Source organism: Lissotriton helveticus, chromosome 6 (genome assembly GCF_964261635.1).
Source record: "Lissotriton helveticus chromosome 6, aLisHel1.1, whole genome shotgun sequence".
Lineage (NCBI taxonomy): Eukaryota > Metazoa > Chordata > Amphibia > Caudata > Salamandridae > Lissotriton > Lissotriton helveticus.
In genome coordinates this window covers 116,223,409-116,249,099 of record NC_136067.1, presented here as the reverse complement: position 1 = coordinate 116,249,099, position 25,691 = coordinate 116,223,409, and the positions used below count along the sequence as shown (strand labels likewise).

The 25,691-nt window shown below is 47.5% G+C and overlaps 1 protein-coding gene across 4 annotated transcripts in view; it reads left to right on the top strand.

Moving 5' to 3' along the window:
* Nucleotides 1-25,691, top strand: part of LOC144762309 (exportin-5-like) — a 949,573-nt gene that overhangs the window by 382,240 nt on the left and 541,642 nt on the right. For all 4 annotated transcript variants that reach the window (XM_078647462.1, XM_078647460.1, XM_078647463.1 and 1 more), the window contains exon 21: nucleotides 10,794-10,894. In XM_078647462.1, the coding sequence (XP_078503588.1) occupies nucleotides 10,794-10,894 (101 nt within the window). The remainder of the gene's footprint in view (nucleotides 1-10,793; nucleotides 10,895-25,691) is intronic.

Here is a 25,691-nt window from a genome sequence, read left to right as displayed (position 1 = left end):
CACTGGAGACAGTCTGCCTGTCAAGAGTAAAATCTACAGGCAGCCTGATCATGTTAGAGACTGCATCAAAACTGAAGTGCAGAAAATGTTGGAACTGGGAGTCATTGAGCCCTCAGATAGCCCTTGGGCTAGCCCAGTAGTTCTAGTGCCAAAGCCTCACACCCAGGGTGGTAAGAGAGAGATGAGGTTTTGCGTAGACTACAGAGGCCTCAATGCAGTCACTAAGACTGATGCCCACCCAATCCCAAGAGCAGATGAGCTTATTGATAGATTGGCTTCTGCCAACTTCTTAAGCACATTTGATTTGACAGCTGGGTATTGGCAAATCAGGTTAGCTGAGGAAGCCAAACCTAAGACAGCATTTTCTACCCCTGGAGGGCATTATCAATTTGTGGTAATGCCCTTTGGACTGAAAAATGCACCTGCCACCTTCCAAAGGTTGGTGAATCAAGTCCTCACTGGGCTGGATGACTTCTGTGCAGCTTATCTTGACGATATTGCTGTCTTTAGCTCCACCTGGGAGGATCACCTGGTCCACCTGAGGAAAGTGTTAGAGGCCCTGCAAAAGGCAGGCCTCACTATCAAGGCCACAAAGTGCCAGATAGGGCAGTCACAGGTTGTATACCTGGGCCACCTTGTAGGTGGAGGCCAGGTTCAGCCACTGGAGAGTAAGATACAGGCCATCAAGGACTGGACTCCTCCAATCACCCAGACTCAGGTTCGAGCTTTCTTGGGCCTGACTGGGTACTATAGGAAGTTTGTCAGAAATTATGGGTCCATAGTGACCCCCCTTAATGACCTGACAAGCAAGAAGATGCCAAAGAAAGTTCAGTGGACAGCCAGCTGTCAGAAAGCATTCAATGACCTAAAGCAGGCCATGTGCACAGCACCTATCCTCAAGAGTCCAGATTACTCCAAGCCATTCATTGTCCAAACAGATGCTTCTGAGTTGGGTGTGGGAGCTGTTCTGTCTCAACTGAATTTTGATGGTAATGATCAGCCTATTGCTTTCATTAGTAGAAGGTTGACACCCAGAGAGAAAAATTGGTCAGCTATTGAGAGGGAGGCCTTTGCTGTGGTCTGGGCCCTGAAGAAGCTGAGGGCCTACTTGTTTGGCACTCACTTCACCATTCAGACAGACCATAAGCCCCTCTTGTGGCTAAATCAGATGAAGGGTGAAAACCCCAAACTGCTTAGGTGGTCCATTTCCCTACAGGGGATGGATTTTACAGTGGAGCATAGACCTGGGACTGATCACAGCAATGCTGATGGGCTCTCCAGGTATTTCCACTTAGAGCAAGAAGACTCACCTGGTCAAGGTTAGTTTATTGTCCCAAAGTTTGGGGGGGGGTCATGTAGGAGAGTAGGGTCTGCAATCCTATGATCACCCAGATTTTTGCTTTTTGCTGCACTGGTTTACGACTTTCCCTGGCTGTGGGCCTGCTAATCAGACCCACAGCCTAGCTGTTCTCTCTATCCAAATTGTACTCAGGTACTGAATTGGCCCTGGGCCCTCTCCAAGTCCCTGTACTCAGGGCTGAGGTGCACCCAGAAGTCTCCCAGGGGCTGAAGCATGTATTATGCCACCCCTGGATTGACTAACTAAAACTGACACAACTGGCTGCACGACAGCTGGGGCAAGGTGGTGTACACACCCTTTGCTTTAGATATAGTATACCTATATCTAACCCTAAAATGGACACACAGATCTCCTATCAGTCACTCCTATGGCAGGCCTTGACAATCCTGAAGGCAGAGTGCTTGGAATCGTGTGAGATGGTGCTCTGGCATGAGCTGAGCCTGTCTGCGGCTTTCGGGACCCATCCCTTAGCCGTTTCCATGATATCGCATACCATATACTCTTAAGTGCATTATAATCCTCGCGGTTATGTGCCAACTCTGGTATCGCTTTATCAAAACATGTCGAGTAAGGTGTCATACGAATTGGAATACTAACCCCTCGCCAATTCTGGCGACGGGGTTAGCATTCCACCCTTCTAGAGGGACACGACATGCCTGTAACCTATAACCCGGTTAAAAGTCAGACAGAGCCTTAGCATCCACAAAATGGATGCTGCCACCGAGACACAAGTCTGCCCTCCTGCTGCTGGGAGTCCTCCCAGAGCAGGAGATAAGGACAAAGGGTTTCCTGCCAGGGGCGGTGCCAGCACCGTCCCAGACAGGGTTTTGTGTATTGTAGGTAGGCAGGGCTTTAGAGGAAGGTGACTGCAAGTAGCACCCCGGTGCTCACTATGCATAGGCCGGCTTGAACCAGTTCCAGGGTCACTCCAGACCCTGTGCTGGGGAAAAGCCCGCCAAGGAAGTGGGTGTAACCACCCCCCTCCTAGTCCCACCCATAGGGCAGGACTTAGTCGCGTGCCAGCCCCTTTTTACAGGATAAAGGTAGAGACTGGCCCCCTTCCAAATCAGATCATCTTTGAATCCTGAAACTACTTTCTGCGAAAGGAACTCAAGACTTCTTCCTAAGATTTCTCCCTTGTGACTAAGGAGTAGTCACCCTGCACCCGCAGGCACCATCTACAGAACACTGCGGTCTGCTGCACGTCCTTCCTCCGGAATCCGACTGCCCAGCTCGACGAGACCCGGCTTCCCTGGCACCTCTGACCTCTACCCACCTCTACAGCACAGCTGAGAACCGTGGGTGCGACGAGACCTCGAGGGACCGGCCATCGCCAAGACTGCACGACTTCTGCACAGCAAGCCCGCCGAGTATTCCACTGGTGAGTGCTTTGGGGTCCGAGAAGCCCCGACTCTGAGCAGCTCCAGCTCCGAAGTGCAGCCCCCCAGCATCTCCACGATCTGCGTGGGGCCCTTCTGCTTTCCGCTGCTCACCGCGTTGTTTGGCTACTAGCCCGTTGGCTTGTGACCTTCCTGACGACGCCCGACGACATTTCTGCTGCTGGTCTGGTTGCTCCAGACTGGCCCTTGCTCCCTTCCAAAAGAGGAGCACCCCGGACCCTCCTGGTCCACTCAAGACGCCATTTTGAGTCCACCGCGTGGGCTTGAATTAGCCAAGGCTTGTTGCCCAATCCTGGGTAACTTCGACGCCAAAGACTTCATCCTTCGTGGGACAGCTCGCACCTCCATCCTGGTCGCCGACAACGCCTCCTGGTCCGAGAGACTGCAGAGCCCAGCAGCGCCCACTCACCTGACTGCGGTGACTTCGCCCGGTGCCATCCTGGTGCCCACTTAATCACTGGCTAGTGATTCAAGAACTTGGTCCCCTCTGCTTTCAGGTTTTCTTCTTCCTTGATCCAGGCTTGGATCCATCGAACTTTCCTTCACTGGTCGCCTGCCAGCAACTTCTTCCTTCCAGGCTCCTGGTCCGGCAACGAGATCCCCGACGTCTTTTCAGACCTATGCAGCTGCAGCCCCTGGGCTAGGTAACTTCGGCACTTCGGTGTCCCAGCATAGCCTCACTATCCTAGGGTCAGGATCCACTGTCGTTTTCTTCCCACCAGGTCGGGTTCGCCCGTGAACACTAACTTTGTGAATTCTAGCTTCCATAGACTTTGTCCCGCATCCCGCGTGAGAGTGCACACTCTGCACCCGAGTTCCCTAGGCCTCCTGCTAGTAATCTAAAGGTTCAGTAGTCCAGTCCTAGCGATCCCAAAGCCTCTGAGAATCGTTACTTACCTGCTAGTAATTCGCATTCCACTTTTAGCGTATATGGTTTTTCGTGCCCCTCGGGCATTTGTGTAACGTGCTAACTTAAAAGTATTTTCGTAAGAGTTTTGTTGTGTGCTTAGCACCCTGTCCTCATAAAGAGTACAGGGTTGTTGTGATTCTAATAAATACATTGTTTATTTTCATAACACTTGTGTGGTGTCCTTTCACTGGGTGTTCAAGGGGTAATGTGATGGTAAAACAGCTGGCTTAACACGCCCTCTAGAGTCTTAGCCTTAGACTGCTCGTATCCATGCTACTAGGATAGCTGGTCTATAAGGTTGACTTACAACCAATCATCAATAAGGGTTGTTTGGACTGATATATAGTGATCACTAGAATAGTGAGCACTGCAGATCAGGCCAACTTCCCACACTAACCCTCTTTCTTCTTCCCTTTCATATATTTTGCTTTTTATTTTGACCCTTACCAGCTGGGCTCTGCTCTGGGCACTCTGAATGGGGTAGCTTTCGGCCCCGTCTGCTTTCTTGAGGCCGCCAGACCAACCCTCATTATTTAAATCCCACATTGTAAATAGATTCCTCAAAGTTCTTATATATATGTTCCCACCTTTGCCTTTCATCATGCATCAGTGGAATTTTAATTTGGTTCTCCCCTTCCTGATGTGTGCTACATTCGAACCTCTGCACAACTGCCCCCTCCGGCTGCTTACCATCAAAACAGCCTTTTCAGTGGCAATCACACGGATGTATGATGGCACATCGCAAACTGTAACACCGCATGCCTTCACATCGCATTTTTTTGATCGCATGTCCCTTCACCTCGCAAGTAATTGCAACGCACCCAATCACGTCGCATCCCAATTGCAAAGCATGTAAAACACATTCACACCGCATACAAACACCCCGCATGGTTCTAAATTGCATATTTTACCCCAGTGCGCATTCCCCCTGATCCTAAGGCCTAAACTACACACTACGACCTCCTAAAGCCTAAAAGTGCATCATTAACAACCCTTAACCCTAAGCCCTAACTTTAAACCTTAAAACACTACCGCATACGCCCCTTAACCCTAAGCCCTAATCCTAATGCCTAAAACAGTACCAGATCCTACCCTTAACCCTAAAAGCCCTAGCCCGAATGTCTAAAACACTCCCATATCCGACCCTAAGCCCTTAAAAAGCCCTAACCCAAATGTCTAAAACAGTACCATATCCGACCCTTAACCCTAAACCCTAAAAGCCCTAACCCTAAAAGCTAAAACACAACCATATTCGACCCTAAGCCCTAAAAGCCCAACCCCCTAAAACACAACCATATACTACTATTAACCCTAATCCCTAAAGCCTAACCCCCCCCCCCACCCCCACCCCCACTCCAATACAGTTCCCATCAGCTACCTAAAAGCCAAAAACACCACGGGTACATCCGTCGTCCTTACCTGTCTCTCGTGGTTCCAGCGTTGTCTCCAGTGTCCGTTGTAAGCGCCCGCGATCAAATGGCGCCTCCGATGTAATCGGGGGCGTAGTGAATGCATGCGTTGTAACGGCACGCGACGTAATCGCATGCGTTGTGATGCATGCGCTGCGATGGTTGTTGCCCCAATCACACCTGCCAGGAGGGTGTGCGAATTGAAGGCTTTGTCAATCAAGCCTCCTTACCGGACCATGTTCCCTGACAAATTGGTGCTTCGCCCTAGGGCCTTTTTCCTCCCGAAAGTGGTATCACCATTCCATGTGGGGCAATCTGTCACCTTGCGATGGTCTACACTCCTCCGCATCCCTCTAAAGAAGAGGAGTGACTCCACCGTCTGGACCTAAAAAGAGCGTGGTCTTTCTACATTCTCCGCACTAAAGTGTTCTGGGTGGATGACCAGCTCATTGTGGTGTACGTTGTAACTAAGATAGGTTGTGCGGTGCAGAATAGGACTCTCTCGCGATGGGTCGTCCTCTGCATCAAAACTTGCTATGCTCTGGCTAAAAAGGAGCCTCCTTAAGGCTTAAGGGCTCACTCCACCAGAGCGAAGGCTGCTACCACGGCGTTGCAATGTGAAGTTCCAGTCCTTTACATTTGTCAGGCAGCAACGTGGCATCCCTTCCATGTTTTCTAAGCACTACTGCCTGGACACTGAAGTTTGCAGGGGCGGCTTTTTTGGCAACTCTGTCCTACAGGACTTACGGGTCTAAACTGGTTTACAGTCCCTCCTCCAGTCCATTGCTTTGGTATCGATTCAAAGGCAAGTAATCTGCAGGTAGATGTCTCTATCAGATAGACAAGTTACTTACCATCGCTAACGCCTTATCTAGTAGAGACATGATCTAGACACAGATTACTTACCGACCCACCCATCCTTCCCTCACTGCAGACAGGTTTCTAGGGTCATGGCTGATCCCTTTCAGGGCCCTAGTTGTTCAGAAACACATCATTGTCAGTTCACTTCATGGCCAAGTGCTCCTGGCGTGGAAACTTGTGAAAAGTAACTGAAGTCAACTCGCTTAGGTGATGCTTAAAGAAGTGATGCGGACGACACTACAGTGCAGCTGACGACATCACGTAGAGCCTACTGATGCCACCTACTGGCACGCAAGGGTATTTCTCGAAGAAATATCTTCCAGATCCTGTCTGACACCTGGGAAATTCAAACGTAAGGAGTCTGCGGCTTAATCATGTTGTGATGTTTTGCCCAATGCATTTCGGGCGAGAGCCCTTCATCGGGGGACTTGTTCTCTGAAAGCAATCAAGTAAGCACATTTTAGCAGTAAGCTTATAAACATACAATTTTGTCAAATACATGTCACTTTTGGTGATGATTGTGTACATGCATATTTATACACCAAAACGTGAACGAGCAGTGGCAGATCTGGTTTAAAGAATGGTACTCTGTGAACTGTGCGTGCTTTCTTATGTAAAACAATGGTCAGGAGAATCGATTCTTAGGCGTGTGGTGAAACGACGTACAATTGTGGTTGTGCGCTGTTCGTGATAACTAAGAACACGAGTGGGGAAAAAAAAGAGGAAAAGAAAAGTGGTGAACTGTTAACGAATGCACAGCGCCACAGAGCCACAGCATTGTGGGAGTAGACTCCACGCCCCCCGAAACATGTACATGCTAGGTGCCCCCATCAAATGTGAAAGGGCTCCTGACCTCCCCAAAAAAGAAGTGCAATGTAGTGCCACCGTAAAATAAACAATCAAAATATTCACTGTTCTCGGGGAAAGAAGTGCCCCAGAATCCTCTGGGGCGCTCCCAAAGGTTGCCTAATTCTTGTGGTGCCCCAGGAGAGTGTAAGTGCATCACCAATGGATCCCCCAGAACCTTTCAAAAACTAGTCCTTAGAATATCTGGATTATAACTATGCCCCTGAGAAAGATTTTGTTGTTTTTCAAAGGTCTTCCTTAGTCTGTATTTTTGCACATGGGCTGAGGAGTGCTGGGACCTATGTTGGTGGGCCCCCCCAAGCTGCAGTGTTGTAAAAGTAAAACTTCGGGACACGGTTTTCAATATAGTGCTTTATTGCTAATGTTGATGGTTAGAAGTGCAAGGTTGAGAGTACAATGAATGCTATTGAATGTTCCTATTCCCCTATGACGTCAGTGGTGGGTTATAACATGCACTGCATTTTGGGACCGCCATGTTGATTTCAGTGGTGAATTACAAAATGCTGCTACTGTTACAGATGTGGTAACACCCTGACCAAGCCATTAGGCCTGTCTTATTGATAACGAAAGCCCTTATGTTGTGATATTGAATCTAGGCTAGGTGGGGGTCTTGATGTTCTAGGGTTCAGGGCCTAATAGTGGTGTAACATCATTTTATGGTGTCTGAGGTATTTCCACCTGCCTAATTGTGCATATTTGTAATTTAATGCGTAGTATTTAGTAGTGTGTGTAGTAAAAGTACTTTTACTTTTTTGAAGAAAAGGTACTGACTGGACAAGAACTTGAGTGTTGTTGTTGTGTAGCAGTGAGATGGGGTTTCTTGTCCATAGCACCTCAATTGAGTAGGTCTTGGATTGCCCTGCTTCACTACCCAGAGAGAAGCAAGTGCAAAAAATGTGGGATTTGGTTCCCAGTAAAGAGGCAATTGCAGACGTATTACTCCTTTGTGGCTAATAACTCAATTTCTTGCATGCACCATATACTATGACATTGTAGGAAAGTTAAATGTGCCAATCAGGTTTAAAGCCCACCTCAACATGTTTTAGGGATCACAGATATCATTATCCCAATGTTGGAGTTCAAGATTACCAGCAGAAGAGAGCCCCCCACCCCAAATCAAAACTGGGGGTGACCACCCAAAAAGGGGTCATTTTGCAACGTGATACAACTGCTGGTCGAACTTAGACTAAGTTGTAGATAGGCATACAGTTTGAACTGATTTGTCATAACAAGGTCTTTTTCGGTAAAGGAAAATTTGGCACTTTAGGGCCCTGCATTGAAAATAGAAAATATAATCAATAATCTGATTACTCACATCTTAAGGCGAGATCTTTGTAATTTGATCTGAGCCAATGAGAATACCTGAGAGGTCTTTAGCCATAAAAGTGGGAGTGAACAAATGCTCTATAACAACCCCAGTCTTTAAAGCCTCAGAGTTAGAGGATGTGGGTAAAAAAAGAAGGCTGCTGGACTGATGGCAGACTCAAGCTGCTGCAGGCTGCTCTTGATCCCCTGATCCCTGGGAATTATCGCCCTATCTCCCTCCTGCCCAGCTTTGCGAAAGTCTGTGGGAAGGTGGTGACCAGACAACTTACAGAGTTTGTTGAGGGGACTGATGTTCTGCATCCAGCACAGTCTGGGTTTTGCTCCTCTGACAGCACTGAGTCAGGGCTGGTGGAAATATCTGAAACCATCCACGAGTGCTTAGACGCTGGCGGGAGAGCAGCACTGGTAATGCTCGACCTATCGGCGGCATTTGACATGGTACCACACTCCCTGCTGCTCACGCGACTCACTGAGATAGGTCTCTCAGGCCCTGCCTGCGGCTGGCGCGAGGTCCTTTATTGAAGGGTGGGCCCAACAGGTCTGGCTGCCACCGGCCGCCTCAACACCGCAGCTGGTCACCACTGAGGTCCCACAGGGGTCTTCCCTTAGCCTCCTTCTTTTTAACATCTACGTCACTCCTCTGGTCTATCTAGCTAAGGTGTTGGGGGGCTAAGGTGATAGCCTACGCTGATGACACCTAGCTTCTCTTTACCTGGGGAAAGGACGATGACTCTGGATCCTTCGTTCTGCATTGTTTGTCTTCGGTCTTCAAGTGGCTTGCGTCGGCCCAACTCAAATGTAACGAAGACAAGTCAGAGATTCTGCTCTACGGCAAATTCCCACCTGGCTTCAGAGACTCGATCTGGCCTCATGGGTTTCCCCTACCAACCTCTAATGGCAAATCCGCGAAAAACCTAGGAGAATGGTTTGAGGATAACCTCTCCTTTTCCGTCCAGGTGAAAAAACTCTCAGGCAGCTGCTTCGGCTTAAGACACTAAGGATTTTTTTACCCCTCCCCCAAAGGCTGGCCAAAGAGACGGTCATCCGTGCCTTGATCCTCTCCCGATTGGACTACGCTAACGCGTTGTACATAGGCATCCCTGGATATTCCTTTAATAGACTCCAGGTCATTCAGAATGTGGCTGCCAGGCTTCTCTTGGGAATTGCTAAGAAGTGCAGCATGAGGGAACATCTCCGCGTTCTCCTGGCTTCCCGTGGCGTACCGGGTTAAATTCAAATCCCTGGTTATTGCGCATTGTACCCTCTATGGTCGCGGTCCGGCCTACTTACAGAAGCGGTTCTCCTTCTATGTCCCGCTGAGACAACTGTGCTCTTCAGCCCTCCTTCAGGCTAGGGTGTCCCGCTTCATCCAGCAGAAGATGGGTGGTTTCTCCCTGGCTGTTAATGCTGCCCAGGCTTGGAATGCCCTTATGTTTTCACTGCGCAACACTCCTGATCCGTTAGCCTTCAAGAAACTTTTAAAAACATATCTGTTTCCGTAATTGAGGGTGGTGTAGTTCAGGGACTCCCCTTGGATTTGCGCCGGAACACTCCTTGGAGTAGCTGTTGCGCGTTATAAGAGCACTTAACATAACATTAGCAGTGTCCGTCTCTGGGCCGTAAGATTCAGCTGCATGTCTCCGGAGACTGATACTGATGCTCACATCTTCTATGGGAGACCTCTGCAAGGCAATCTGATTTCACACCTTCTATTACTAATAGGTATGTGTGTTTGAGTATTGTCTTAGATTGGCAGAGCTACCAAACAATGACTAGGTAGAGCAATAGTAGCATCTAGTTAGAATAGTATTTCTAGTAAAAAGCAATCAAGAAGGTTTCAATCTGTTGATGACAAAATGCTTTCATTTGCTTATGACTGCTTTGATGCATGGTAGTATTCTTTTGATGTTAGTTATTGTGATTCACCAAATAATGCTACGAATAGATTCTATTAGACATTGAAAATAAATATTCTACCTATATTGGTGTGTGCACCTACTTTGAGTCACTGGGTCCGATGTTCCTGCTTAATCACCTCTAGTCTGACAGTTAATAGAATGTTTTGTTCGATTGTGCTTGCTTTCATTTTTGTGGAAACTGGACAAGATGTACCTATGAGTTTTGTTTTCTCAACGCTAGAATAGATGTTGTATGACATTACCCTGCCTCAATCCCTTGTTTATGGAATCTGGCCTTGTGTTCCCCCCCTCCAATAAGGGCCTGGGACCAAGCGTCACTACACGCAGACTTAAATAAAGGTGTATCCAGCAAGGAGGCAGTGGACCTCCAAAGATGGAGCAGTGCTGTGATCCAATTTGCATACCTTCAGCTGAGCTTCCCAAAGTACTTTGTCTCTGCTGGAAAGCCGAAGTTACGACTCTTTGAGTAAAGTAACTGGGGTAGTGGCACAGTGTGACCATGCGGATGGATGGCTGCATGTGATTGGTTGGCGGGAGGAACCCCTGCAGCTTACCGGCACTGTAATATTTGTGTAATCCCGGTTTTTTTTATTTCTGTGAAGATCAACACTATGATGCTGGAGTATACGTAAAAATGTACAATTTTGAGTAATAAGCTTTTAATTCTTGGCATGGTTGCTTTTCTTCAGCATCCATGTGGCATTTTGATTGCACATATTTTATGTTCACTTTTTTTTCTAGGACCCAGCACAATCTGTACCTACCAGAGTTGTTGGCCAGAATGGGAGACACATATGCCAAAGCGCTGGACATCCTACATGGGGAAAAGACTTCTATCCTAGGTAAAAGAAAATAATCATAAAAAAGTTAACTTTGGCACACTGCCTACTGTTTGGATGTGCTCACTAATCTCATTCCACATTTTGCTCCAAAACCAAGAGTGTTGGTTTACCTTGTTCCAGGCTCGTATGACAAATTATTCTAAAATCACAATGGCTTGAGTTCAGCATATCACATCCTTTACCATATCAGTTGGTAAAAGTGGTTAGCACTAACCGGATTGTTAAAGGGCTCCTCTGTAAATAAGTCTCCTCAAATACTAGCATTCACTGATACTGGTGAGGTATGTGTATAGCCAGGACCTCAATGTTGAAGTTTTGAGTTACTATTGTGGAGTTTCCTTTTTTTTACTTTCTGTGTTTTACTCACTGTCTGAGACAAAAAGAACCGTAGGCGTACCAGTTCTCTTGCCATTGCTGCAAGCTTCTTGTTTGACTCTGGAGCAACTAGGAACTTCACTGAAAATCTGAGTCTTTTGTGAATCCATGTTCTCTCGTTCCAGAAAAGCAAAAGGTGCCACTTTTTAGAACCATAAACCATAATAAAAGCCCTGAAGACTGATTCATTGCATGTGTTTACAAAGATTCGCACACCCATGTTCAGCCACGTATAAAACTGGAAATGTCCTCTGTATTTGTGTTGGTGAAGTGAGTCTGACTGTAGTATGATTGGCGACTTCGGTTTTGAGCGTATGTGGAGAAGGCTTTTCACTGGGTCTGTGATGTTTGCAGTTGTGTGGTTGGAGTTGGGGTAGCAATGGTGTCGCAGTTTCACACAGTATCAGTATTTTTGTTTTAAATAATTTGGTGTAGATTGGAGACAATGTAGACACATTTATTTTATTGGCTGCAACAGTCGAGGAGTACTGCCTTGTTAACCGAGAAAGACGCCATGGTAGGTCTTGATGTGAAAGTACAATCTCATACAGTGGCTCAGAATAATTTTTGTATGAAAGGGTTATCGGGGATGGAGTAATTAATGCACAGCTATTTGTGCTTTTGCCCATTGCTCCTTGAGACCTATTCTAGACCTCAGAGAACTAAACCTCTAAATACTTTCAGAGCCTTTCCACATGGTGATACTTCAACAACTGCTCCCACTTCTACAGCTGGGCGATTTTATGTCTACTGTAGACTTAAGACTCCTATTTCCACATTCCAATGCATCCCGCTCATAGTGGGTCATCATTACCAATTCAAAGTACTACCGTTTAGTGTCACCACTGCTCCCAGGGTATTTACCTTCTGTCTGGCAGTAGTTGCAGCACATCTGAGAAGACAACACTCCAATGCATTTCCATACCTGGACGACTGATTCATCAAAGCCAGCACTTACCAAATGTGTCTCCAACACACTCAAACCATTCTTCACTCACTTCACCAACTAGGGTTTACAGTAAATATGTTGAAGTCTCATCTACAGCCTTACAACACACAAACTTATCTGGGAGCCACGATAGACGCTCAGAAAACTCTAGCCTCTCCCAATACAGCCAGGATTCACAGTATTCAGTCCCTTCTCACTCAATTTCAGCCCAACCAATCATTATCAGCAAAAGTATTCATGCAAGGGATGATGGCGTCTTGCATTATAATTTTTCACCACGCAAGACTTCACGTGCGTTCCCATCAAGAATGCTTAGCAAGTCAATGGAAAAAATCATAGGGTCAGTTGACCGTTCTAGTGTTGGTAGATAGCTGCACCCATCGCTCTCTGCAGTGGTGGAACCCACAAAATGTATTCAAAGGGCGGCCCTTTCTCGACCCTGTTCCACAGACCGTGCTAACAGCAGACATATCGCTCACTGGTTGGGGTGCTCACCTACGAAGTTACACAATCCAAGGAATATGGAGTTTAAAGTACAAGAACCTCCATATAAATCACTTCAAGCTACTAGCAGTGTTTCTAGTGCTCAAAGCCTTTCAAACTCACCTATTAGGCAAACTGTCCTAGTCCACACAGACAACATGACAGCTATGATCTATATACAAAAACAGGGGGATACACACTCCAACTGTCACGCCTACCACAAGCCATTTGGAAATGGGCCATACATCACAAAATGTATCTCCTAGCAAAACATCTTCCAGGAGTAAACAATAAAATTGCAAACCTTCTCAGCAGACAGGAAGAGCAAATCCACGAGTGGGAACTTCATCTCCAGATTCTTCTTCCTTACTTTAAGAAATAGTGATTTCCTCACATAGACCTGTTCGTCACAGCTGAAAGCGCAAAATGCCCAAGCTTCACCTCCAGGTTGCCATACCTCTCCAAAGGTAATGCCCTATGGATCAACTGGTCTGGGATATTTGCCTATGCTTTTCTGCCTCTCCCACTCATTCTGTTAGTAGTTCTGAAGCTCCAACAATCAACCCTCAAATTCATTCTCATAGCTCCCACGTGGTCACGTCAACCTTGGTTCACCACCCTGCTAGAGCTCTTAGTAGTTCCACACCAAGAGCTGCATCTCAATTCCAGTCTCCTCACTCATAGTCATGGAGAAATCAGGCATCCAAATCCCAAGGTACTCAGCCTATCGATTTGGCTCCTGAAGCCATAGTGTGGTTATTTACAATTCCCACCAGAGTTTATGAATATCCTAAAAGAGACCAGGAAACCCACTACCAGGGCATGTTATGCAGCGAAGTGGAAACAATTTGTTATATACTGTAACAATATCAATATCCTCGATGCTTCAGTGCAAAACATAATTTATCTCCTACACTTTAAGATATCTTGATTAGCCTACAAATACATTCGATTGCATTTAGCAGCAGTAGCTGCATATGTACAAAACAGACACCACTTATCTCTCTTCAGAGTACCAGTGATTAAAGCCTTTATAGAAGGATTAAAAAGAGTAATACTACCAAGAGCTCCACCCGCACCAGTATGGAACTTTAACATAGTCCTTATGAGGCTAATGGGTCTACCTTTTGAACCAATGCACAAGTGTAAACTACAGTTTCTCTCATGGAAGGTTGCTTTTCTTATTGCAATCGCTTTAAGGAGAGTTGGTGAACTTTAGGCACTAACTATACAAGAGCCTTTCGTTCAACTTCAAAAAGACAAAGTGGTTTTTCGAACCAATCCCAAATTTCTTCCTAAAGTGATTTCTGCTTTTCACATCAATCAATCAGTTGAGTTACCTGTGTTTTTTCCTCAAACTGATTCTGTAGCAGAACAAGCTCTACACACACTAGATGTTAGAGCTCTACTATATTATGTGGAAAGAACAAAAGATTTTCGTAAAACAAAACAGCTCTTTGTTGCTATTTTGCCACCACACAAAGGCAATCCCATATCTAAATAAGGCATTGCAAGATGGATCGTGAAATGTATCCAAACATGTTATGTGAAAGCGAAAAGAACCTTGACAATACCCCCTAGAGCACACTCCACCTGCAAAATAGGGGCTACTATGGCCTACTTAGGCAATATTCCCCTAGCTGACATCTGTAAGGCAGCAACATGGTCTGCACTAAACACATTCACCAAACACTATTGTGTAGATGTGTTAGCAAGGCAACAAGCTAATGTAGGCCAGGCAGTATTTTTTCAAACAACCGCTACAGGTTAGCCACCGCTTTGGGAGTTTACTGCTGTATAGTCTATGCAAAGAATGTAATCTACAGCTCACATGCCTCGAACGGATAATGCTACTTACCCAGTATGCATCTGTTCTTGGCATGTAGAGCTGTAGATTTACATGTGCCCACCTGCCTCCTATTGCTGTTTTCTAACTTTACATACATACACATGGATCTCTCTATTCTATCTTTACTAACTCCATTCTCACCCTCTGGGATAACAATCTAACAATGGAGTTGCTGCCTATGCGCACTATCAATGAACGAAGGATTCACCTACCTCGTGACTTAAACATCTTCGAACAAAAACAACCTGCAAACATCTGCACCCAACACTTGATGGCAGGAGTATGCAAAGCATGTGAATCAACAGCTCTATATGCCAAGAGCAGATGCTCACTGGATAAGTAACATTATCCTTATCTACATCTACAAACCCTTCAACACCCCCTGAAATAGCTCTACATACTCTGGAGTTCAAAAGATGCCTTAAATTCAAGATGCCTTTATTTCTAACTTAAAAAAAAAAAAAAAAGAGTTTTAAGTCTGTGGTTTCCCCTGTAAGGGTGCACCCATAATAAAGCAGACTTTGGTCAAATGATTTGTAGTTTGTACCTCAATGGGCCACAGGCTTATGGCCACACCTCTAACTCGCACTATCAGAGCTCACTCGACTTGGAGTATGGCTGTCACAACTTCTATCTTAGCTGGAGTATCTCTTTAGGGCATTTGTAATGCAGAAACCTGGAGAATGATTCATATATTCTAAAAACATTACTGTACAGAAAGGGAGCGTCAGTAGGAAGAGCAGTGCTCTGAAGCCTGCTTTCATAAGGTGGGCCTCATTTCCCAAATTTATGGAAGATCGAGTGTTGGAGAAGAAAACTAGTTACTGTCCTGTAGCTTTGGTTCTCCAGCTTTAGTTTATAGATTCATCGGTGACCCTCCCTCTGCCTCTTTTATAAGGCTCTTCGTATGACTTTTTCTTTACTGTCGCAAACTAGAAAATCTAGCATTTGGAAGCCTCTGTCTGGGAAGGGATGAGAGTGCTGCTCTCTTTGGCTAAATTTTGGATCACAGAAAGTGGTGGATTGGTTGGGTGCATGTACTATATGTACTTTGCAATGTTATTGAGTGTATTGCACGCTATTTTGCTGAGTATCAAGGGTTCCCAGCTGGATGAGGGAAATGATTCAAGCATTTGTGTAAGAAAATGCCTCTCTTCGCATGCTCAACCCATTTGTTTGGATTCATGGTGTTGGTCTCTGTACACAGGGACCCTTCCAATCAGGATGCAGTGAATGTGCTCTGACCCCCTAATGGACACAAATTTTTTTTTTGTTTTTTAAAACCTTAATTTGCAAGAAACAAAAAACAAAGATGCGCCTACAACCCTCCGGCCCGGCCATTGCAATAGCACTAGACAATCTTTAAGTTACACAGCTCATCAGCCGACAACCAGGGGTCCGGCAGCCATGGGGCATGACATCAATCAATTACAGAGCAACAGGATAAGGAGAGGTTTCATTTTTAAACAACCAAACCAACAAAGAAGAGAGAGACAAGGCTATGTCCAAGTTATCACGTCTGTTCCATATGATGCGGGAAGAGTCAGTCCAAGAATAATAGGGAAAAAACAGGAGAACCTTCAGGAGACGAAAAAAGGGGGGGGGGAGAAGGGGGACCCAGAGCCAATGGTCTAACAATATTAATACAGTACAGGAGGGGGCCGAAACGCACAGTCAAGGGGAACAAGGAGTGTCAGGGGGAACAGTGAAGGGGGGGTCGCATATATCCCCACGGAACGAGTTCCATTGGCCCCATATCCTACCCCATTTTTTGGGCCTGCCACAGGAGATATAGACCATCTTTTCCTTGAACATGCACCAGTCCATGTTGTCTTCCCACTTGGAGACTGACTGAGCCCTCTGAGATCCCCACAATTGTGCAATGTCCCTCTTCGCAACCATGTTCCCCAGTGTCACCCATTGAGTCTGAGCAACATTACAATCAGTCGGTTCCCACACATTCAAAAGACAACGCCGGGCTTCAGGCAGCAACTGAACATTCGTAGCTTCACTCATCACCGCATATACTCCATTCCAAAAGGACACGACCTCCGGACACTCCCATACAATGTGGAGGAAGGTAGCAAGCATACCACAGCCCCGTCGACACAATCCATCCTCTGAAAAACCCATATGCATCAGTCGGGGACCCGTGACATAGACCCGGTGCAGAATTTTCAGCTGAACGAGTCGCAGACGCGCCGGAATCGCAACCTCTTTAGGAGAGGATATCGCGGACTGCCAATCCTCATCATCTAGCTCCAGCCCGTTGTTGGTCCAGGAAGCACGCAGGTGAGTAAGCAAGTCCGACCGAGTATTGATAAGTTTCTTATAGATAAGGGAGATAGTGCTGTCCGGAACATGTCCGTCCAGCACCCTATCTTCCAAGGGGGAGCTCTCCGGGATGGCAGAACCAGCCGGAAAAACCGACCCAACGGCATGACGAACCTGAAGGTACCGGAAATACTCCGAATCGGTCAAACCATATTCCTGTTGCAGTTCAGCAAACGTCTTAACTCTGTCTTTAACCCAGAGGTCATCCAACTTACTGATCTCGATGAGGTCCCATCTATCAAACCCTTTTGAAGTCCACAATTCACCCAGCCTCTCCGCGGCAAACAGAGGGGGCGCTCTGGTCAGCCTATCTGTCCATCCAGTAGCCGCGGTCGCGCTGCCCCACACCCGCACCGCCACTCCAGTGGGTCCCGTCAAATTCTTCCTAGCACTCCGAGAGTAGAATGCCCTATAATAGTTCCCCCCGGGCAAGAGCCACCGGTCCATTTCGAAAGCAGGATTAGGAACCGGACCGTACATAGCGTGGTTCACGGCACTCAATTGAGATGCCCAATAATACCGTCGTATATCAGGCAACGCAATGCCCCCATCGTACCAGGGTAACGTGAGCTTAGCCAGCGCGATACGGGGTCGGCCAGCCCACACTAGCTTCCTCTGGAGGCACTCAATTTCGCGAAAGTAGCTAACCGGCACAAGGTCAAGTGTGTTTTGCACAGCGTATAAGAACCGGGGAAGAGACATCATTTTAAACAAGGCCGCCCGTCCCAAGGGGGATAAGGGCAGATTACACCAAGCCGCGACGTCCGACCAGAGCCGGGCGAGCGGAGGCAACAAGTTCTGGTCATAACGCAACACAGGGTCAAGCGAAATATAGATACCCAAATACTTAAAGCCATCGGTGCGGACCGGGATCGGGCATACTCGGGGCAAAGAGAGCGGGTCACCGGTGAGCGGGAAGATACAGGATTTGGACCAATTGATAACCAGCCCGGAGTTACGTCCAAAGGAGCGCAGGACATCAAAGAGAACTCCCAGTGACTTACGGGGGGACGTCAAATACAACAAGATGTCATTGGCATATAACGAAACCCGGTCCTCAAAATCAGGGGACCACCGAATACCCTTCAGGGAGGGTTCCCACCGGAGCCAGGCAGCCAGCGGCTCGAGCGCAAGGGCAAACAGCGGCGACAAAGGACATCCCTGCCTCGTGCCACGCCCAAGATTGAAGGGCCTCGAGGCTCTACCATTTACCACCACCTGCGCCAACGGCTGCTCATACAGGAGTTTAACCCATGCAATAAATTTCGGACCAAAACCGAACTTGGCGAGGGCTGCCCACAAATATGGCCATTCGACCGTATCAAAGGCCATCGAAGCATCGAGAGAAACCAAGATGGCCGGCTCACGAAGAGATCCCACCCTCGCAATGACGCCATGTAGACGACGAACATTGAGGGCAGTGTTTCGCTGGGGGATAAAACCGGACTGATCAGGATGAACCAGTCCACTAATCACCGTGGCCAGTCGGTTTGCCAGTAGTTTCGCCAATATCTTAGGTTCCGCGTTTAAAAGCGAAATCGGGCGATACGAGGAGCAGCACTCGCGGGGCTTGCCGTCTTTATGAATGACTACAATAGAGGCCAGCCTCTGGTCTCTAGGAAGAAAGCCGAGGTCTCACGACGCCGCAAACATACGCAGCAGATACGGCGCCATTTTATCCGGGCATAGCTTGTACAGCTCAACCGGTATGCCGTTAGGGCCCGAGGCCTTTCCTGAACGAAGAGAGCGAATAGCGAGCGCAACCTCATCGATGGAGAAGTCAGCCTCCATTAAAACCCCATCTGACTCCGAGAGACTGGGCAGCTCAAGATCACGAAGTAGCAGGCGCGAGTCCTCCTCCGGCAAGCCCGAAACCGGCGCGTGCACAACCCGAAAGTGCTGGGCAAACACCTCAACTATCTCAACCGGGTCCACGACACGCACCCCATCAACCCTCTCAACCACAGGCACCACACGATTCAATCTGTCTCGCTTATCCAGCCAAGCAATCAACTTCCCTGCTTTATCACCCACATCATAGAGACGCCCCTGTTGCATACGATGCAGTGCCTCAGCCGAGGCAGTCACCAAAGCTCTGTAGTCAGACTGCTTAAGAGCCAAAACATGCAATGTCTCAGGCGTAACCCCAGTCTCCAACCGCTCCTCCAACACAGTAATCTCAGACTCCAAACTCACCACCTCTTCTTGTGCACGCCGCTTCTCATCAGCAACTAGGGATAAAGTCTGACCACGGATAACAGTTTTATATGCCTCCCATAAGGAGACTGGGGAAGACACCGATCCCTCATTTTCGGCGAAATAAAAATTCATGCATTTGACCACCTCGGATCTTATTTTGGGGTTCTGAAAATGCCATGGATTTATTGGGGCAATTCGGCCCCCGTTCCCTAAACAGACGTCTAAGTGGAGCCACATCGGGGAGTGGTCTGAGATCCCTCTAGCCAAGTGTTTAATTTCACGCACAGAGGTCAATTGCACCATCGGCACAAGGAAATAGTCAATTCTCGAGAGACTGCCATGGGCTCCCGAGTGGAAGGTGTACTGAGATCGGCCAGGGTGCAGTTGTCTCCAACAGTCGGCCAAACCAAAGGCATCCAAGAATTTCCCCAACCATAACTGCGATGCAGGGAGGAGCCTGGGGGGCTACGATCACTCTCTCTATTCGCCACAGAGTTAAAGTCTCCACCCAACACCAGCAAGCCATCGGGCAAACCCAGAACAACCTCACCCAAGTCGGTAAATGTGGTAGATTGCAGCCCAGGCGGGACATAGATAGACAGTATGGAAATCAATTTCCCCTCCCATCTCCCCGTAATGCCAGCATAGCGGCCTCTATCATCCAGCACTGTGCTGTCTATCTCCAGAGGAAGGGAATTCCTGACCAGGATACCAGCCCCTCTCGATCCCGAGGTAAAGCCGGAATGTGCCACCAAACGATAGCCTCTTCTGTTCAATGCATGTCATGTATTGCCCACCAAATGGGTCTCCTGGAGCAAGACCACATCCGGGGAACATCTCTTCAAATATTGTAGCACGATCCCACGTTTTATCCTGTCCCCAAGACGGTTAACATTCCAGCTCAACACCCTAAGTCCCCTACCCCCCATCCCGAAACAGACACATGAAAGCAATTGTATAGCAAAGCACAGCCTCGGAAACAACAAAGAGAAAAGAACCCCACCACCACCCCCAATTAACCCATCAAATTCACACCCCCCTCCCTGCACCCCTGCGGTAGACCTGATAGCCACCCCAACTTGCAGTGTGCCTGTCGCCCCATTGAACTAACCTACAGAAAGAGAGAAAAGTCCCCAGAGGAGGAAGATCCCCTGAACCCCCCCCACCCCCGGGCATTCACACCATGCTTGAAACAAAGTCTCTAAGCCACTGCAACGGATTCCAGCTCGCCGATGTAGACTCACTGCTCCTGGTCCTCCACGCCTCCCTCAGCGCCTCTCGAGTCCTCCGGGCCCTCATGACGTGTCGATAAAGTGTCCAACCAGTCACTAACCACCTCAGGGCGGTCAAAGAAGAATGCACGATCAGCATGTTCAATTCTCAGGCGGGCCGGGAAAAGCATAGCATATTTCAGTCCCAGGTCCCTAAGACGCCTTTTCACACCCGTAAAGCCCATCCTCTGTTTCTGAACTGCCTGAGTGAAGTCAGGGTAAAAACTAATTGAAGCGTTCTCAAATTTAGTGGGCCCATTGGTGCGCGAAGCTTGCACGATAGCGTCTCTATCACGAAAGTTGAAGTCTAGCAATTATGGGCCGCGGAGCGGCTCCCGACTTCGGCTTGCCACCCGGAACACGGTGGGCCCGCTCCACGGCGAAGAATTTACTTAGGCCTTTCGGCACCAGATGCTTTAACACTAGGTCCTCCACCAGGATATCAACGGGCATGTCGGCAGAATTCTCCGGGACACCCACAATGCGGACGTTGTTGCGCCTGGCCCGGCCCTCGAAATCTTCCAACCGATTGGCAAACAGGTCACAAGTAGTCCGAAGATGGCGGACCGTGGTCTGTAGGTCTGAGACATCCGTGGTCAAACTAGCAGTCTTGAGGTCGAGAGATTTGACACGCTCATTTGTCTTCCCAAGGTCCGCTCTGATAAGGGTGACATCAATCGCCACCGTATCAATCTTAGCCGCCAGAGTTTCATATTGCTGGCCCATGGCGGATTGGACACTCGCAATAGCGCCCATAACGTCCTTCAATGTTGGCTCCTCGTCGTCAGGTCCCCAGCGTCCTCCAAGGCACCACTCAATCCGCCCGGGGAGCCCCGTGGTCGAGTAAATCGATCAATGGTCTGAGACTGGGTGACCCCCCCTCGGGACGAGCCTCTAGTGCCGCGCCTCTCAACGACTGTTCTGCCCGTCATGTCGCGGAGGGGGCTCCAACGGGAATTGTAGAATCCAGTCAAATCGATTTTCGTCGTGGCAGGCTCTGAACTGCGAATAGTTAGGGGCACAGCACTAGCAACAGGCTGGCAGCGATAGCAGAATCGGAACTCCGATCTGGAAGTGAGCGTTCACAACAAAGGGCAGAAACGAAACCGAAAGTACACCAGGGGCAGCGGGCGTGGCTTATTAGCCGTTGTTGTTCGATTGCCACCTGGGTACCTCGGGGACCCAAGCCCCCGGCTGGCATACGATGTAGGCCTCAAAGTTCAATGCGCAGTAAGTCCAGTATCCGACGGCCAAATCGATTTCTGAAAAGAACGTTGGCATCAGCAGGGCTTCAATAAAAAGTACCCGTCGTCAGAATCAGGATCTTTTCAGGATAGTCGCAGGAGGCGGAAGGGGTATCGGGAGCCCTTAGCTCACGCGTCCATCTTGGAATCGCGCGTAGCTCCTCCCAATGGACACAATTAATTTAACTTTTAGCCCCTAGTATATGATACCCCAGTTACCCACAGCCTGATAGTTAAATGTCACTAGTGACTCTAGCACCTAATGTGCCACAACTAAAGTGCTGTTACAATCATGTGCAGCTTTTAAATTGCAAAGTCAACCTGATAAAATAAACCTTTTGCCAGGCCTAAACCTTCCCTTTTTATTTTATTTTTTATAAATCTTTTTTTATTGAAACAAGTCATGACAAACTCTGCGCCCTCCACAGTCTTGCAATGTTTCGTTTTGCCACCATCAGCCCCAAGGTAACCCATATTTGTTCCTTGGAATTTAGGACGGTAGGGCCCCATACATTTCGAGGGCCAGTTTAATGTTACAATCTATCTGTTGTCCCAACACTTCTTTCATAAGGTTCGCTACCGCCTCCCAGTATCGCTGAATAATCGTGCCAAAGTGTGTGGATAAAGGTTCCCTCCTACCCACACTGCCTTACACAGCCACCATCTGAGCTATACCCCATGCGAACCAACAATGAACCAGACAAATAGGACCTGTGGAGAAGCTTCAGCTGTACCAGGCAAAGCCTGGAGGAGATGGCCCCCTCACGAGGGGAGGCCACCGCCGCCAGCCACTTGTCATCATACAATGCCACCACGTTGTGGTCCCATGTAGACCCTCCAGGGCGCCAGAGGATCTGCCATGTTGTTAATGAGTTTTTTGTAAATGAGTGATATGGCCTTCTCTGGGAGGTCGCCATCTAAAACTCTGTCTTCGAGTGGAGTGGACTTGGGGAGTGCACTACCTTTAGGGAGAATCGCAAGTAAGGCATGTCTAATTTGGAGATACCGCAAATGCTCCGAATGCTCTAGTTCGTATTACTGCTGCAGCCAAGGAAAAGGGACCACCTCACCTGATTTCCACAGATCACCCACCTTGGATATACCTATGAGGTTCCAGTAATCAAAGTCTCTTGAGCGGATCAGCCTGCCCAATTTTTCACTATGCCAGAGTGGTGTGGTCTGTGTTCGTTTCCCCTCCCATCCCAAACGTTTGGTAGCCGCCTTCCAGACCTGCACCGCATGCCCAGTAGGGCCCGTCATGGCAGGTTTGAACGACCGCACATAAAGGGCCCCATCAAAGTTACCTCCCGGTAGGAGCCATCTGTCAATCTGGAAGGCCGGGTCATCCTGTGGCCTATACATACATTGGCTAATCGCCGCTAGGTGTGACGCCCAATAGTACTTTTGTTGGTCTGGAAGTCCGATGCCCCCATCGAACCACCCTAACGTGAGTTTGTGCGTTGCAATACGAGGTGGCTTCCCCTTCCCCACAGTAGGTCCTGTATGATACAATTGATTTCTTTAAAGTACGGGGGTTCAACAGGATGGGGAGTATTAAGAACCGGGGAAGGGACATCATTTTGAACAGGGCCGCATACCCCAAAAGAGACAACGGAAGCGATTTCCAATGTAGGGCGTCCGCTTTAAGACGCACAGGAGGCGGCAGAAGCTTGTGACGGATCTTTAGAGACCCAGGTTCTCAGATATTTGAAGCAGTCAGTAGCTTCTGCCAGTTGATATTCCCAAGGAAGGAGAGGTCTCCTTCCATAGAGGACATATAGCACTAATTTGGTCCAGTTTATAGAATAGCCAGCATATCTACCGAAACATGAAATATGTATGGGACCACATTGAGGGATGCAGCCGGGGATGCCAAATAAAGCAAAATATTGTCCACGTACAGCGATATACGGTCTTCCCGTCCAGACGTCCATTTAAGGCCCCTAATGGCGGGGTCTTTAAGGACCCACATTACCAGAGGCTCAAGGGCCAGGGCAAAGCAGTGGGGACAAGGGGCATCACTGCCTGGTGTCCCTGCTAAGAACGAACCATGAGGATTTCCTATTGTTAACCACTACTTGGGCGAGCGGCTGTTGGTAGAGAAGCCAAACCCAACCCGTGAACAAGGGGCCAAAACCCAATTTGTGAAGGGCTGCAGACATATAGGGCCACTCAGTGGTGTCAAATGCGGAAGCAGCATCAAGGGAGACCACAACAGCGTCCTCTCTAATTGTGTCGGCACGGCACAACACCCTTGGAGCTTCCTTTTTTTAAAACACATACGTCACCCCCAAGATGGCTATAAATGCCCATCAAGCAGGCTGCATTGTATTTAAAAAGTTGATCATGTGTGCTTACGTTTTACATGCAATAGCAGTGAAAAATCTCCAAAGTAATGCTGGCTCTCCCTAGCAAACCCCTGAGGTACATTATAAAACATAAGTTTGGGAATAGCTAGACCCGTGATTAAATGATTAAAATTCATAGTAATTTAAAATCCAATCTAATGGTCAAGTTAGATTTGAAATTACTATTTTTAAAATGTCAAATTTACAAACTTAATGAAACAAAGGTGCGAAAATAGCGACACCAACTGCTGCACTGCTAAGATTAGGACAACAGTCCTTCACATTTAAACCATTTTTAACAATTAACCAGAGTAATCCATTAGTGTTCTCGTCTTTTTAACGTAATGAGTAATCCATGTTTTTCATGCTTGTTAAATCACTCAGGAGACAGATAAGTTGAACTGGAATGCTTTATTCCTCATTTTCAGATGCCATATGCTGTTTATCCAAACTTAAAACATAGACATGTGATGCCAACTATCCTTTGACCCAGCTCAGTAAAAACCCAATGCATTTAAAACATAGTCAGTTCTTCGTCAGGGGTACTGCAATAAATCCTAAAGAACTATTTAAACAATTTCACAGAAAAATACGCACTGAATGATGGTGAAAAAATGTATATTCGTCACTGACCCCCCCCCCCCCTTTTTTTGCAACCCTCATTCATATCCCCCTTCCAATGTCGTACTAACAAAACTAAAACAATGCCCTCCAAACCACTCTTAATTCGTGACAACCTCAGAAAGCAAACCGTGTTCTTTTACCTTAAGAGGCCATTGCACACAGGATAACGTGTGCGTATCTGGCTTCATTTTCAGAATCAAATAAACTTCTCTCTCTAGCGCCATGATTGTATTTTAAACTTGCTTGCGCGCGTTTTCCCAATTAGTCCCAAATTAATACAACCCCGTGACCTCTTCCACCACACCTACCCACAGAAAGAGTTCCTGCCTTCTAAACCCATAATGCACCAACTCTGTTGCCCAAAATGTTAAAACCCCCTTACTGCATAATCAGAATCTACCCTCAATGCGTGAAATAAATACAAATACATGACATATATGTGCCAAAAATGCATAAACCAATCATATCAAAAATAAGAGCATGTCCATAGTGTGTTCTCGAAATGACGATAATCCTTCCTTTCAGTGAAATATTAAACAGTCCAAAATGCATGCCGCTATTAAATCATCAAAGTCATGTGATGTAATCCTGTCTCCTTCATGATGCATTAAAACTGTGTTGATATTTTTATCCAATGCTTCGTTGACTCTGGGGTGCATCTCGCCCTTGGGACGAAGTTAATTGCGAAACAAGAGTTAGTCATGATGTCGAATGCACTCGTTCCCTTTTAAATCTTAAGTTTTGCTTTGACTGCCAGAAGAATGCTTGCAGAACAGTGCTGTGTTCGCCCAACACAGCTTATCGAAAGATAATGAAACAAAGGTGCGAAAATAGCGACACCAACTGCTGCACTGCTAAGATTAGGACAACAGTCCTTCACATTTAAACCAGGGAAGAAAGGTTCTTCCATATCGATTGACGGTAGAGAGGAGCACTACAGTAAAAGAGGCAGGAATTGCTGCAAAACTGGGTAGGTGTACCCCTGGGAACATTTTCCCCATTGGCAAGGGAGTGGGCAGGTGTTTCGGTCCCTCACATGCTGGCACAGGGCATAAAAGTGGCACCCAGTACCCTCTTCAGAACACATCTGGACCTGTGGAAGACAGAAGGACTGCACTGCT